At 35.8% G+C, this 15756-nt stretch overlaps 1 protein-coding gene across 2 annotated transcripts in view; it reads left to right on the top strand.

Moving 5' to 3' along the window:
- Nucleotides 1–9866: 9866 nt before the first annotated feature.
- LOC132404207 (mediator of RNA polymerase II transcription subunit 13-like) overlaps nucleotides 9867–15756 on the top strand; it is a 201915-nt gene continuing 196025 nt past the window's right edge. For both annotated transcript variants that reach the window (XM_059988297.1, XM_059988296.1), the window contains exons 1-2: nucleotides 9867–10476; nucleotides 11528–11765. In XM_059988297.1, the coding sequence (XP_059844280.1) occupies nucleotides 10408–10476; nucleotides 11528–11765 (307 nt within the window). In that variant the 5' untranslated portion in view covers nucleotides 9867–10407. The remainder of the gene's footprint in view (nucleotides 10477–11527; nucleotides 11766–15756) is intronic.

Here is a 15756-nt window from a genome sequence, read left to right as displayed (position 1 = left end):
ATGACATCAATATACCTCCCTCTAAACAATCACCTATATATGTAATCAGACAATTGAATCTGGAATTCATAAATCAAGACAAAAATGGGAATCTGATTTGAATGTTAAAATTGATGGAAAAAGTTGGTCAAGATTATGTTCTGATAGTATTGTGGCGACCCATTTCCTGGCACATCCGAACAGGCTCACAATTAGATAGCCTACGGGGGTTTGCGAGCACAGAGCTTTGGAGCCTCTGCGCCACGGGGGGCAGGTTGAGGGAGGCTTAAGAGTGAGGCTGAGGATTTTGAATAAAGTTTTTTCCTTCGACTGCAGTTACCGACTCCATGTCATAATTTTAGCGCTGCATGTAGCACACCGCACAGCATGATAAATACAATAAATGTTTGACTTAGATTAATACAATATAATTTTTTTACATCAATTATATATAACACCACAGAAAATAAATAGATTAAATTGAAATATGTCTGACCAATGTTTTCGATGTAATCAAGAAATTGGTACTTTTTTATATTCTACTTGGTCTTGTTTTAAAATTCAACCATTTTGGATAAATTTAAGACTTTTATTGGAACAAATTACTGGAGTACAACTCCCACATAGTCCAATGTTATTTTTGTTAGGAGATATTGAAGTGACAATACCGAAACTTAAATTGAATAAGTATCAGAAAAAATTTATAAAAATTGCATTGGCAGTAGCTAAAAAAGTTATCGCAGTTACTTGGAAATCTGATTTATATTTAACTATGGATCATTGGAATAATGAAATATATAGTTGTAATCCACTTGAAAAAATTACGTATAATCTAAGAAATGAATATGATATATTTTTGAAAATTTGGCTCCCATACGTACAAAAGATGGGATTAAATAAATAGGTCCTTTGAAGATAAAATTATAAAGTAATTGGGGAAAGTAAAAATAAATATTAAAATTATTTTGAACTCCATGGAGCATGTGGGGATCCTCCGATATCCAGGCAATCTTTTTTTCTTCTTTCTTTCTTTCTTTTTTCCTTTTTTTAGATAAGGGTTGGGGGGAGGATTAAGGGGAGGGGGAGGATTAATATAATTTTTCCTTTTTTTTCATTACATTTATTCTTTGTAATTTTCTAAAAATTTAATAAATAAAAAATATCATTTGTGGCTTTCAAATCTTCTGATAGAGTATGAACAATTTCATTTGCTTACAGTCAGCAGTGAATAATGCAAAAGAATTAAAACTGTGGGCAGAAACAGGGACACCAAGCCTGTAGAAGGGTCACCACCTGAAACGTCAACTCTTCACCGATTTCCATAGATGCTGCCTAACTGGCTGAATTCCTCCAGCACTTTGTGTGCACCACAAGCAAAAGGAATGCACAATTACATGAAAGAGAATGAACATTTTCTCAAAGTAAACTAAGTTAAGTTTTGAATGAGTTTGTAATTTTTACTGGACCTTTCGATTTTCTTGTGCTTTATGGAGACTGACAGTTGCTGTATCTTTTTTTTGAGTGTAGTTTTTCAAACCATTCTGCATTTTTCTGAACACTTTCAGAACCCAGCAAAACTCCCACAAATGAACTAAACATAATATAAAAAAAAATCAAGTAATTTGATCCAACATAATGTCAACCTTCATTCATAACAGTATCTCGCTATGAAAACAACAGGCAAAGAATAATTAGCATTGAATCTGTTCCACTCAATCTTGCGTCAAATATGCAAAGTGAGTCTCAATATGGGCAAGCTCCCTGCAAACCTGTAATTTTCCCATGTGGAAGAGCCAACAAAAAACCTTTAAGGATTTTAAAAAACAGAATTCTGGAAGTGACCAAAAAAAACAGGTTCCAGGAAGTAACAGTGACAATGAAGTACATACCCAATAACTCATCATACTTCTGATTATACCACTCTGAGCCACTTCAGCAACTTATACAAACTCCTTTAATGTTTGCAGTGAGCTGCACTCGATGTCTGATCTGTCAATGGTTAGTGATTCATGGTGAAAAGAGAAACCTCTTGACATCTAACCTAGATCCATGCTTCTGTGACTTAAAACATAAATATTGTATTCACACAGCACGTCATTTACATTAGATATCTGTAGCATGATGTCTGAATTTGATCAAATCAGAACTACACAAACCACAAAAACTGTAATAAAATGATTGAACTCAAAACCTCATTTTCAGCAAGTGACAATTTTGTAGGCTTTACTATTAGGTTTCCCTAATGAATATATGAAAATTTATGGTTGAAACATGAACAAAGTTTATCCCATTGATACTTTACTACCACTCCAATATCATCAAGTTTCAGCTTTCATTTCCAAAATGATCACCACTTTTTATCCTCTCCATTTACCAGTACAGTCACTCTGGCCTCTCCATCTTTACCCTCTGACACTATTCCAAAGAAGCTGAATAGTACCTTGATGAAAAGCATTTTACCTTCCAAACAGGCACATCACAGCCTTCCAGACCTAACACTGATGGTTCAACAATTTCTGATGATGATCTTGCTGCCCCAGTTTACATGTCCCTTGGTTCCAAAGTTTGTTTCTAGACTTCAATCATCATATCCAACTTTACCATGCATCATCTTCAGTGAAATCATTTAACCCTTGCTCTTCCTGTTCGCAATCTATAAAATACTAGTCCTTTCCAAAAATGCCAATTCTTTTGGAAACTTGGGTGGTCCCAACAATTCCTACAGAGTACCGAGTATTTAAATAATTATTTCTGGGTACACTTTTGTTAATTTACTGACTGCAATGTTCTTCTTTCTCTTGCAGCCACACAGTACATGTAAGTTCTAAGGTGACTGACGAGGCAAAGAGTTTTCCACAGATAACCCTCGAGGTGTCTGACAGGTGAGCTAGTAGGTACATTATGAGGAGGTGTACTCTTTCTGCCATGTTCTTGGGGATTTCTTTATCCTCCCAATGCACGGTCTTGATCCTAATGCTCCTTCACAACTTTGAGTACTCACGGGTCAGTGATTCCCAGTGCCACTGAGAACGTTGCTTTTACTCAAGGCTATAAAGCATGCACTTGAACCTTAACTCCAACCACCTACAATCTCTTCTGTTACAGATCACGCTCAATAATATTGAAGCTATATATGACACATTCTTTGAAAACCCTGTACCTCCCCACCACCTCATGTCACCCACCGATCCTGTTTAGTAACAATTATCTTAGATAGTAGTGAGGTAATGTCTGGTTTTGGTTTTGGACTGAAGTGAAGGAGGAAGGAGGACCAACTGCACTTCTCCAAAAGAGGAATTGCACATTCTAATCAGAGACTTTTGAAGTGGTGACCAGTCAGGTAGCTGGGGTGGGGTGGTGTGGTGTGAGATCCTGAGTGGTGATGGGGAGGGGGAAAAGAATCAGAACATATTTAAAATAAGGTCAGTTTTCAAGGGTATCAAAATGGTATCTTGAGGGTCATTGGCCCTCAAAAGTGCAGGTTAGAGGGCTAGAGACTTGGACAAAAATATATTTGAGGTCATTAGAGGTTGAGGGATCTGAGGGTTATGCCTCTAGGTACCTCTAGTCAGTGCATGAGGGGTCTTTGTGGTGTTCAGTCCTGGTAGAGGGTGGGCAGCATTTGGTCCCCGGAGATTAAAAGGTAAGTATATGACTTACTTTACTGGCATCCCACAGTAAAGACTTCGCTGTTCCAGTCATCCCAACGATGATCACACTCAGGATAGCTTAGCTCAATTTCTCTGCACTTCTCAGAATGGGGAACTGCATAGATAATGGAAATAGAAACCATATCCATTGTACAAGCATAGCACATGTCAGGAAGTGCTGAATTGAATTTTGGGAGCAACACCAAATGTCTGGCAATATTCCCTTAATGTATTTCACTCACCGGTAAGTACAGTGTCCGTGATGTGGCTTGGCCATAAACAACACTACTCAATTTCATTTCCAGGCATTCATGTTTTATCTACTTACAATAATGTTTTATCAGCTTACAATTAAACTCATGCTATAAACAGGGCGTGTCTTAGCTTGAATTTTGAACTGAGTTCCGGAGCACCCTAAGTTGAGAAAATTGCTGAATCATCTGAATCAAAGTTAAGTATAATGCTGTTTTCTAAGGATATTATAAAATGAAGAAATATTCAAAAATTCACTCTGCAGTTCCTACCCACTTTATAATATTCAATACTGATATATGTGTACGTCCCATATGTTGATCTTAATTTGATAAATTAACATGAATTTTAAAGATTGAAACAATGCCATCCATGTGTAAAAGTTATCAATTTAAGATAGGTTTTAAGGGAGACATGCAAAAGAAATGCTAGAACAGTTTAGCAGATTTGAGGAAAGGGATTCTGCTCACTAATGCTGTGGCATGAAGTTCATTCCATCAAACTCAGCAGAAGAACACACAGAAACTTTATGATTAAAAAAAAATTTCATTTTTAGACATTAAGTTACAAATTGATTGCAAATGTTTCTTGTCCTGAGAATCTACCTGCTGACATTTATTAGCGTTTTAGCTAGTGGATTCTGTCATTTGGAAAGAAAAATCCCTGTACATATCAGATGATCAGGTCAGTGTTCGGTCAGTAAGGTTATCAAAATTGGCAGAAATACACACTCATGTTATGAAGTGGACATAAGTCTCTGATGGGCTTAAAAAGACTTGCTTATAAGTTTATTGAATTTGTTCTTCAGTCATTCCAGACTTAGGAATGTTTTAGGTCACGGCAGAATAAATTCAAGCTCAGGTTTATTGTCATTCAACCACATGCATGTATACTGCCAAATGAAACAACATTCCTCTAGAGTAGACGAAGGTGCTCGACACAATAGATATATCTCACAAAAAATTAACAAATAATAAAATATATAATAGAAATTGATTAATAGATTATTTATATAAATAAGTGTTAAGTCATCACATTTTTAGAATTAGTAACAAAGTTCTATTTCAAACTATAAAGTTTCTGTATAATGAAAATACAAGGAGTCACCAACACTTCTAAACCATTTAATCTCGCCGCTGCTACCAACCCTTACTTACTAAATGCCTTTATAACTCTGGTCTTCATTATGCTACATTTCAGTTTATTTACATAACCTGACAGTAAAGTTAGGTTGTCGCAAGGAAGGTGTTTAAGAATACTATGAATATTTTTACAGGAATAACACTTCTGTCCACGGCAGGAGAGTTATAATTATTTTCTGGAATTTAAATTAAAGTAGTACATTTGGGATGACTATGCTTTCAATTTGATGGGATGAAGTATAACAGTTGTAAGTTTCACCAAGTTAGGTCCAACTCTGTCATGCATAGTTCCAAGCCCAGTTGTGAAAGATAGCATCCCCAACCCATAAAAAACAATACTGCAGAAACACCAGCAGAAGCTCCAAAGACCTCATCCTGGGAAGCTTCTTGAAAGAGCAAAAGACTGGGCTGGGGCAGACGACTCTGATGAGCTTCTAATGGCAGCATATGTGGCTGATTGGCTTAAGAAGAAGAAGTTAACTATCACCTGGTCAAAAAGGGGGTATATATTGAGGTTGAAGATGAGGAGAACTGCTTTTCCCAGATAACAGTACGTCTGTGGAATTCCCTGCCCAGGGAAGCAGTGGAGCCTGCTTTATTAAACATATTTAAATCACAGTTAGATAGATTTTTGATAATAATGAAACTGAGGGTATTGGGGAAAAGGCGGGTAGGTGGATTTGAGCTCATGGCCAGATCAACCATGACTTTATTGAATGGTGGAGCAGGCTCGATGGGCCAGATGGCCTACTCCTGCTCCTATTTCTTACATTCAACAATATCCTCCAAACATTTGCATACGCAGGAAGACCTGTCTGTTATCCATATCTGAAAACATTTGCATTTGAATCTGGTGTGTCATTGCAAATTGTTTTGAATAGCTATGTGACACTGAAAACAACAAAATATAGATCATTGCGTTGTAACTTAATTATAATACCACTGCACATTCAGTGGTTAAAGAAAGTATCTATAGCAAAATCAATCAGCAGAATTTTGAAAACTATCCCATTTAGCTTAATAGTAAGACTTATGTTCCTTTAATTATTAATCATTAAAAAAAGTAATTTTGACAATAGCAGTGGAAGATTATTCTTTTTGTAAGTTTTCCCTGGATGCTGAATCCCCTTACCTGAAAAGTGATTATTCATTTCCAAATGTGATATTCTAATATATGAGCTAAAATGTGTGCTTCTACTTTGGTCATGATTCATATTGCAGAGTTTTAGGAATCTGTCTAAGCATTTTCAGTGATTGTTGAATAGATGAGTTGACTTGAAGAGTGTTTACTATGAATGTGATTTGTTGTGTGATTCAATTTGGCTCCATTTGGCTTTGTTTCATGTTGTGTAAAACCATTGAGAAATAGAACCTCTATTATACAATTTAAAGGCATCAATAAAGCAGCATGCAAAGTATGCAAATATTTACAATTAATAAAACACATGACTGCTAGTACCAATAATTTGCAGTGAATGCATTATCGCTCTTTGAGCAGTAGACCCTCCCAATTTTCATAATATGTATCACATTTATTTTCTTACATATAATATCTGCAAACTTTTGAAATGAATTTTAACTCAATATCTCAATATTATAAAGCAGCATTCCATAGATCATACAGATTTTTCCTGATTAATTTTTTAAATAAAGATCACCCTATATTATTTATTGTACTGTAAAATACTAATGGACTCCTCAAATTATTAAACTACCATCATTTTTATCTATTGACAGTGATAAAGTACTAGATATCAATAATGCCAACATTTTCAAAATTAATCTAAAGAACTTTCTGGCAAGGGCATCAGTAGAAATGTAAAACAGAAATATTAATGCAGCAGTCTTAAGACCATGCAAGTGATATGTCTAAAGAAGACAATATTTTAAAATAAGTAATTTTAAAACATAAATTTTACTTTATACTGTAGTTGGGTATGTACTATACAAAAAAAGAGACTATTTGGCACTTATTGGTTAATTATTCGCCTATAGCTATATTTTATTTAGTGGAATTAAACAACAGCTATTACTATCATTGCATGATGGGTGATTAACCTCAGTTATTTCACATCTAATATAAAAATCTTTATTTTGCAGGGTAAAAACCTGCACAAGCCATAATGAAAAATGTAATTTGTATCCAAATAAAAAAAAAACTAAGATTGAAAATACACGGTTTCATTAAAATTAATTGATTAAAAAAGCATTTCAACATGCATTGTTACACTCAGGAAAAATAAAATAAACCAAAAAAAATCTTGCTTTAATATAGTGCTTTTACTATCAGGTGGTCTGTCTTTAGATTAATTGGCAAATGGCAATAGCATCAGTAACAATTGAAGCAATACGCTGTGACTGATTACTAGTTTTATTATAGCTGTTGTTGGAAATATTTCTGGATGAGCAATCACAAATCCATTTTGAGAGAGTGAGAATATGTTGTTACAGATGTTTCTATTTAGCCTTATCAATATGTGTCACTTAAGAAAACTTGGTTGCAGTGTCATGCCTCAGTTTTCAATAGCACCTGAAGAGAATAGCACAGCCTAAAAATTAACTTGATAATATTTCCCTGAAATAAATAGCTACAATTTGTCAGAGTCTTGTGCTTATAAACCAAATGAGATCCTTTAATCCAGTTAAGTTCATTGTGGCATTAAACATTCATTTTGAGATTCAAAGAAAAAAAAATGAATTGCTTTTATAGATTTGGTTTCTAATATGTAAAATGTGATGAAATGATAGAAATACTTACAATGCCAAAATCAGGAATGCTTGTACGAGGGACATGTTAGGTTCAGAGCAGAAATGGGTAGATAATTTTCCATAAATTCACATAATTTGAATTAAAGTAATCTGAAATATCACACAGTGTTTATTTGGCTATGTTTAAGACTTCGATGAGCCCACAACTATTCTTGCAAGCATTTTTTTGCCTGTGTTCATCATTATAAGATTGATATTTTTATTTATGCAGAGTGAATGGAAGGTGCAAAGACATGTTCCTAGACAGGTGCAATAACGTGATCATTAGCAAGGGCCAAACATCTGAGCTATATAATATTTACAAGCTGAAAAGTAATTCCAAAGACAGCAAAACAAGTAGTTACAGAAATTGGCACAATGGGAAAGTAAAAAATTTGTACAGTACAGGCCACTGATAATCAGGACCATGGACTTATTTTTGTAGCCTTCCCATTTTTGTGCAAGATGTTCAAAGATTAAACATAAGTATATTTTCAGATTAGTATATAGGCATCAATATATTATGATGTTAGCATCTATGCTAGCCCAGAATTTGGTGATAACCTAATCACAAAAAGCAAAGGTGAGCACCATAATTACATAAAGTATGTCCTTCTGAAATTAATTTCTGCTGTAAAGCTTAAAATTATCATCACTTATGGGAACTACTTCAATTTAAAAAATAAATTAAGAGACTTTTTTTCTTTTTAAAGTAACCTTTCATTTTTATAGATCTCCCTGCACCATACATTATTCCTGTGCTGAGAAATTTGGCAGTTCATCTTCTCCAAGCATCTGCCAGAGCCGCGGTGTAAATGTCTGCTAAAAAGTGCATGAAAGGAGGATGGAGAGATTTTCCCTTTGATATTATTCTCCTTGTTGAGGAAAACTGTCTAACCTTGATGCAGTTGGAAACAAAATAATTTGAAATAAATATTTACAGTTTCAAAATATCCCTTCTAAAATGACAAATATTTTTGGCTTAGAATAAGCATTGCATGAAAGATTACCTGGGATACTTTTTAATTTATTTCACTAATTACTTATAGGAATTATTTGGTTCCAAAAATATAATAGACTGGGTTTTCCCGTATAGGTTGGGGAAGTTTAAACCTATTCCTTTCAGTTAATTCAATTTTCGTGTTTGGTTTAAATTGATTGGAATAAATGTTAAGGACAGTACTTAGCTTTTCCCTGGAGTCATCAAATAGCAGGGAGTGTCCTCATTAATATTTTGAATGGGAGAGATTCCCCACTGCAGAAGTGTCCCCGCTGACATTTTTTTGGCTGAGTAGCAGGTTATATAGTTGGCTGTTTATTTATTTAGTTCATTTCCACACTATCATCTGTAATCCCAGATATCATTATTTATGTTCAATTTCAACAAATTGGGCAACATCTTTATTAAGTGATTTATAGAATATAATTAAAGACATAAAATGTAAAATTCTGAAAAACGCTAGAGTGTCTCACAGCAATCATTTTGAATGGTTTAAAAAGTGAAATAGAGCAAGATAAATGTGGAGTTAAAAGGAAAGATGACCCTTGTTGACCTTCACATGGGGGACTTTCACCAATTTACTGTTTTAATGGATGGCAACCATAATAGTGCAAACAAATAGCAGCACATTTAATATTATTTTGGACTGTAATTCAATTTTGAAGGTGGGCACTTTTTTAATGAATATATCAGATTATGACTATGAGTAGATTTAAATTAGTGGCACAATTACTTCTGCCTTTTTGGGGGAAAAAAAAGCAGAGGTGTAAAGCTGCTGAGATGATACAAAGTACAGCGCGTAGATCATCCAGTCTCTGGCGCGATTGGTTCGCGGCTCACGGCCGGACGATCCACGCCGACCAGCGCCACCAACAGGCCAGGGGCCGCCAGGGCAAGGAGCGTCCCGGCGGCGGCGGCGGCGGCGGCGGCGGCGGCTCGTGCCCGACGCGAGACCACGCCCCCCTTCTCCGCCGTCGGTGCCGAGGGGTGGGCGGGGGGGGCGGGACCGTGCGTCGGGCACGTGACAGGCGGGCGGCCAATCGTTGGCGGGGAAACAGCGAGCGCCTCCTCGCTGTCGCCATTACGCTGTTTGTGTGTATGTGTGTGTGTGTGTGTGTGTCTGACTGACTGAGAGTGTGAGTGAGAGAGTATGTGAGTGAGAGAGAGAGAGAGAGAGAGAGAGAGAGAGAGAGAGAGAGCAGCAGCCTGCAACGGCGGCAGTGGCACCCAGAGCGGCGGCCGGCACCGAATTCCCCCTCTCTCTCTCCTCCTTTTTTTTTAACAAACTTGGGTGGTGGACGCTGAAGACAACAACACTCTTGGGGGAAAATTATGATTAAACCTTTTGGGAGCCTGCTGAATTAAAGTGGACAGTCTCTGGGCGGACGTCACTCCTTACATCGCTGTGGAGAATCTTAGTGCTCATTTTTTAAATATTTATTGGTTATTATTTTTGTATGTGTGCGCGCGAGGAGGTGGTGGCGTTGGGGGTCTGATTTTTTTTATAACTTATCCACATTCCCCCCCTCCCCTTCCCCTCTCCTCCACCCTGGATCTGTCTACATATTTATTATTTTTTTGCAAACCAAGACGGAATCTTTAATTCGACCTCCGGAGAGAAAGTCATGCACGGAGCATGACTGCAGCAAACTGGGTGGCCAACGGTGCTAGCTTGGAGGACTGCCATTCGAATTTATTCTCTCTGGTGAGTGAGTGAGAGAGAGAAAGAGGGGCCTTAGGCTGTGTGGGAGCAGCCATTTTCTGCTAATGGTTTAGCATAACCGTTTACATGGCCTTATTTTCCTGTCTGGAGTTTATTCCCCAGCCCCCCTTCCTCCTCTATTTTTGATGCTTACGCCCCTCCTCCTCCTTCCACCCCTTCCCTCTCCCTCCTTCCTAAAATCAACCTCCACTACGTATTGCACATTATTAGTTTCCCTTAACAGAGCTGGAAGCTTTTAATCCACCATCTTGAAGTAGAAAAATGTCTGCATATTTGAAGCTGAATTAAAGCATGCTTTTTTCTTAACAAAATAGGGCTGGTGGTGGAAGGGGCAGTTTAAATGCAATCTATTTGCCTCTATGCTGTTTGGCGTTTACAGGGCAATTATTCTCATTTGTTTTTTTAAAAAAATCTTCTCTGCCCCCTCCCGTCTTTTACATTTTCCGGTGCATATATTTTCTTTTTAGTACTCGCTGTAGTAATAAATCATATCTTTTCTATAGTTTTAATGTGATACACTTTTTTGCACAAGTTATAGTGTTCGTCAGTCTTCAATTCGATGTGTTCTTTAATCCAGAGTTATTCTAAATTATCTCATCACCTTAATGTTCAAGCCGTTTAAAATATTCACAATACCATCTACTTTACAGATAGTGTTTAACACTGGAACTCTTTTTAAATGTGTTCATGGTAATACATTTGCCAGTATTTTTTCCTGCAGAGATTGTTTTTACATTGTATTGCACTCTACGATTAGTATCCGACATATAAACTATCAATTCCTGATCAAAGTATATTAAGCAGATATCGTGAGTTGCTTGACAATGCCAATGTTTTTCCTGTTATTCATATGTTGTAATTGATTACGGTTAAAATCATATTGGCATGCAGTCAGGATGATATTGTCACACTGAATATTGGTGCAAAGTTCAAAATATAACTGTTTTGAAAAAGCAGAATTAGTATTTTATTTTGAAAGATCATTTATGTATACGCTTCTTAAGACGTTTTTGAAATCTTTCTCAACCAACAGGCTGAATTAACTGGCATCAAATGGCGTAGGTACAGTTTCCAGGGTCTTGGGGGCTGTGGTCCCATCATCTCAGCACCAGCTCAGGATGATCCTATTTTGCAGACCTTTATTAGATGTCTACAGGCCAATCTACTGTGTGTATGGCGACGAGATGTGAGACCTGAAGCCAAGGAATTGTGGATTTACTGGTGGGGAGAGGAGCCTAATCTGGTTGATATAATTCATCATGAATTACGAGGTGAGTTGCATCATGTTGAATAAACAGTTAAGGTGAAGGAGACATTTACATGTTTACTGTATTTCAAGCCTGCGCTGATATTCTGAAGGTGGATGTATGTTGAATCAATTCAAAGGATTTTTCCCTCCTTGCAAACCCATCTTGAATGCTTTGATGATTTCAGGCTTGTCCCAGACATTGGTTTATGACCATTAATTGCAGTGATGTCTTTATCAGTAATTTAAATAGAAAATTCTTTATGGAATTTCCACTTTGATTTTCCAGAACTGGCAGGGACTTTCAGTAAATCTTTTCAGCAACTGTTAATAGTGGTATGAGAAATTGGTTTTAACTGTTGTTCTTGCTTTAAAAAAAATAAATAATTGAAAATATCTGTAGAAATCTTTCCCACTCACCTGCGGAAGCTTATGTTGATTCTTGTGTGGTGAATATTTTGGGTGCTTTGTGTTCGGGTAGAGTTGCATTGTTTTAAGTGGCTGGTGTTTTACAGCCTTTGGCCTCTGGAAAGCTCCAGAGGGGCCTTCTGCAAGGTAATTTGACTCTGTCAGCAGGATAGTTGTATACTATTTACTGAGAGAATTCTTTGAATTCCTAACTATTCTCTTCCACATATCAGATTCTTTCACACTTAAAATACTTATATTAATCGGTCATGCAAATTGTTTACTTTGTTACATATTCTTGTGTGGCATTTGCACACCAGATGTAATAGTATGCTTTGTGAAGAAGTGGTTTCGTATTTGCATAGAGAAATGCAAGCAAACTGAATAAGAACTGTGTCTGCACAGTAAAGATTTTATGGATAGTGAATTTAGTAGCCTGGGAACACATTTCAGCTGTCGGGGAGCCCCTTACTTGGAGATCAAACACTTAACAAGAAACTTGTGCAAGATGAGGTGGTCAGCAACAGCTGTGAATTTTTTTGTGTGAGACAAGCTATGGTGTGGATTTAAGACCTGATTTGGACTGTTAATGAAAAACAGTGAAGTGATAACAAACCAAAATGTTTTGTTGAATATCCATCAGTGTAATAATTTGGTAAGCTATTCAGTTTTCTATGGCACATGTTGCACAGCCAAATGCCTAAATTTAAGAACTGGTTAGGAAAAAAATATTCACCAAGAACCATAAAGGCAGGTCTGTAAATGAAGAATTTTGCATTATTTCATCTAGTTAATGAATTTTGGTGACTTGTTTGACTTTTGACTTCTATTACTTTGCCTTTCTGTCATTACCTTGCACTTTGTATAACATTTGCGAACACAGATAACTAAATGATTCTGTGGAAACTAGTTGCAAATTTATAGTTTAAAAAAAGTTGGCTTAATTGCAAAAAGTAAATGGCAGCTTCCAGTTATAGCTCTCTGTGGTTAAATCTCTTTCTGGAACTTTCTTAGAATAATTATAGATACTGTCCATCAAGTAGTTATAGTTGGCAGTGAATTGAAGCTAAGCTAACAATTGATACATTAACGTCCTTTGTATATCTTGGCTACTTAGTATCTATTGTGAAATTTCAGTAGGAAGGCTAATGAAAAGTTGAAACATTTTGAGACTTGTAGATCAGGCTCTGCAGTGGTAACATTTACAGTATTCTGCAATTGGAATTAGAGTAAAAACAAGATCTGTTCTGTCTATGCACGTTTTTTTTGTCACTAGGATGACGCTGATGTAAGCATTTTGCAGTTGAGGATTTCTTTTGCTATCTTCTAATGTAGCTGAGCTAGGCTATATGAACCTGGATATTTTTGAAATAATAATACATATTGCATTTTAACACTAGTTTCTTCATTTGTGGTGATTTGATGCTAGCACAGGTTAGGGGAAAATTAATATTTTTAAGCTTTATTAATGAGAAAAGTTACATTTAAAGTGAAAGCGTACATTTTCATTGCTCAACCTGTACTTTGTGCTTTATAACTACCTGAAAGATTAAATGTCGTTCATGTTGTGTGTTGTACTTGATGAGGGAAACAGTCGGTGCCATTTGTTGATCAAATTGAGTTATAATGTCTTGAAATTGGCTGGAAATACTTTTTGGCTACTTCAATTTAAACAATATTTTGGAAGTTATTATCTTAAGCTCTGAAATTTTATTTTGTTAGACTGTCTTGTATTTGTTGATAAGCTGATTTTCCTGCTTGTTTCTTGGTTAATTATTTGAAAGCAGTAAAAAGTCATTGCTGTTCTGAAAATTAAGAGTGGTTCACAAATTAAGTTGACAGTTTTTTGTGTTTTTGTAAACTTTCAAACAGTGATATTTTGTTTGTGAATTAATGATTTGTAGCTCTGGTCAGCTGCTATGTGTCAGACAGTTTCCCACGTTGGATAGAGATTTTAAACTGTGTAAAAATGTTTAATGTGCCTGAACTTGGAGACACTTTGTAGTTGCTTCGAGGAGCTGAATTTGAATGCATGGTAGTAATGAGATGCTATTGTAGCTGCTCATTGTGGGTGGAGTTTTAAGGATGCAGAACTGTAAGTGTATTGTCTGAATGTGCAGTCTGTTTCATTTTCATTCAGACCAAAAGCCATTTCAGAGGTCACAGGCAATGCTGAATTAGGAATAGCTGCATTATTACACATGGTTATTTACGTGAAATTCCAACAGCTTTCATTATAGATAAACGTGCAAATTGAACTGACAGTTTGCATGAACATTTTTTAGCGAATGTGGTGTTTGAGCTTCAATGGAAAGTTTAAAATTGAACTGAATATATAAAAAATAAACTTTAAAATATATTTGAGAGATTTCCCCCACTCTTGTAGTTGAAGATATGTTCTAAAATGAGTTAAGAAACTCTTTGGAATAAAGTTTTTTTGAAATTGATACAGGTTTGTTTGTTTTCATAGACTTAAAGCTCTTTTCTCAGTGTGTTGATTGTATATTTTTATTTGTTGCCATTTGCATGCTGGGGTGTGGAAGGCAGCCACTAACTGCTGCAGTAGTCTTCATGCCTGAATTTGTTCCTATGCCTCCCCTTTAATCCCTACTTTCTCAGTTGTTATTATTTTGGTGTCCCACTATCCTGTTGCCACTTCAGTTATTGTTGCTTTCAGATAGAAGTTGCACAACTTTTTATGATGAAATTGCAAAACTTTTATTTTGCCCTGTTGTTACCTACCACATTGTGTTTTGGTCACCACATTTGTTAAAATATTGATCAAATTATTAAATGCTTTCTACAGATTAGTATGTCTTTCAAATTTATAGAACACTTAAGTTGCAACAAATAGGTTATTTGATAAATGCCTTTTATCCTATATCTGCTTAAAATATATTCATTATAAACTTTGCTTTGAAACTTTGGTTAATGATTTCTGAACATTTTGATATAAGCATTAAATGCTATTTTGTCATTAGAATTAACATGATTTAGTTAGATACTTAGATTACATAATTGAAACCTCTATAGCTCAAGCTCAGAATTTGGGGACATGTTTCAATACGGGAATAAAGATGATGCATTATGTTATGTAATGTCAATTTTATGGATTTTCACAGTGTTTGTCATTATTTACTAAAGTGTGTGGTTGGTGGGGACAAATGTTGGGAACAAATTGGGTAACAGTGATTTGTGGCAACACCGTCGACTAGATTCTTCAACTGATCTTATGTCTTCACAGTAAGATAGCATCTGTTGTGTGACACCTTACCTTTCAAAGTACTTTCATAGTGCCACCTGCAGGAGTATGAAGTACTGCAGGTAGCCCTATGAAGTCTCAAACATTGATTTTTATATGTGATTTAGTTTGGTTACTATGTACAATTAATTTGCTATATCCATATACATTTTAGTAGGCAGAACAGAAAAAATACCAAGGATGTTTTTTTTTACCTTAATTGTTTAAGACCTAGAATTGGTCTGTTGGTTTAATCAAAAAGTTATGTTATAGACTTCTGTATACTTTATTTCCAATACATACATGAATCTAAATTTCAGTGATTATGTAATCAGATGAGTAATGGTGTCTATTTGTATTTCTGTTA

The sequence above is a fragment of the Hypanus sabinus genome, chromosome 13 (assembly GCF_030144855.1).
Source record: "Hypanus sabinus isolate sHypSab1 chromosome 13, sHypSab1.hap1, whole genome shotgun sequence".
NCBI classification, from domain to species: Eukaryota; Metazoa; Chordata; class Chondrichthyes; order Myliobatiformes; family Dasyatidae; genus Hypanus; species Hypanus sabinus.
The sequence above is the reverse complement of the archived record's forward strand: the minus strand, read 5'-3'. Positions and strand labels throughout refer to the sequence as shown.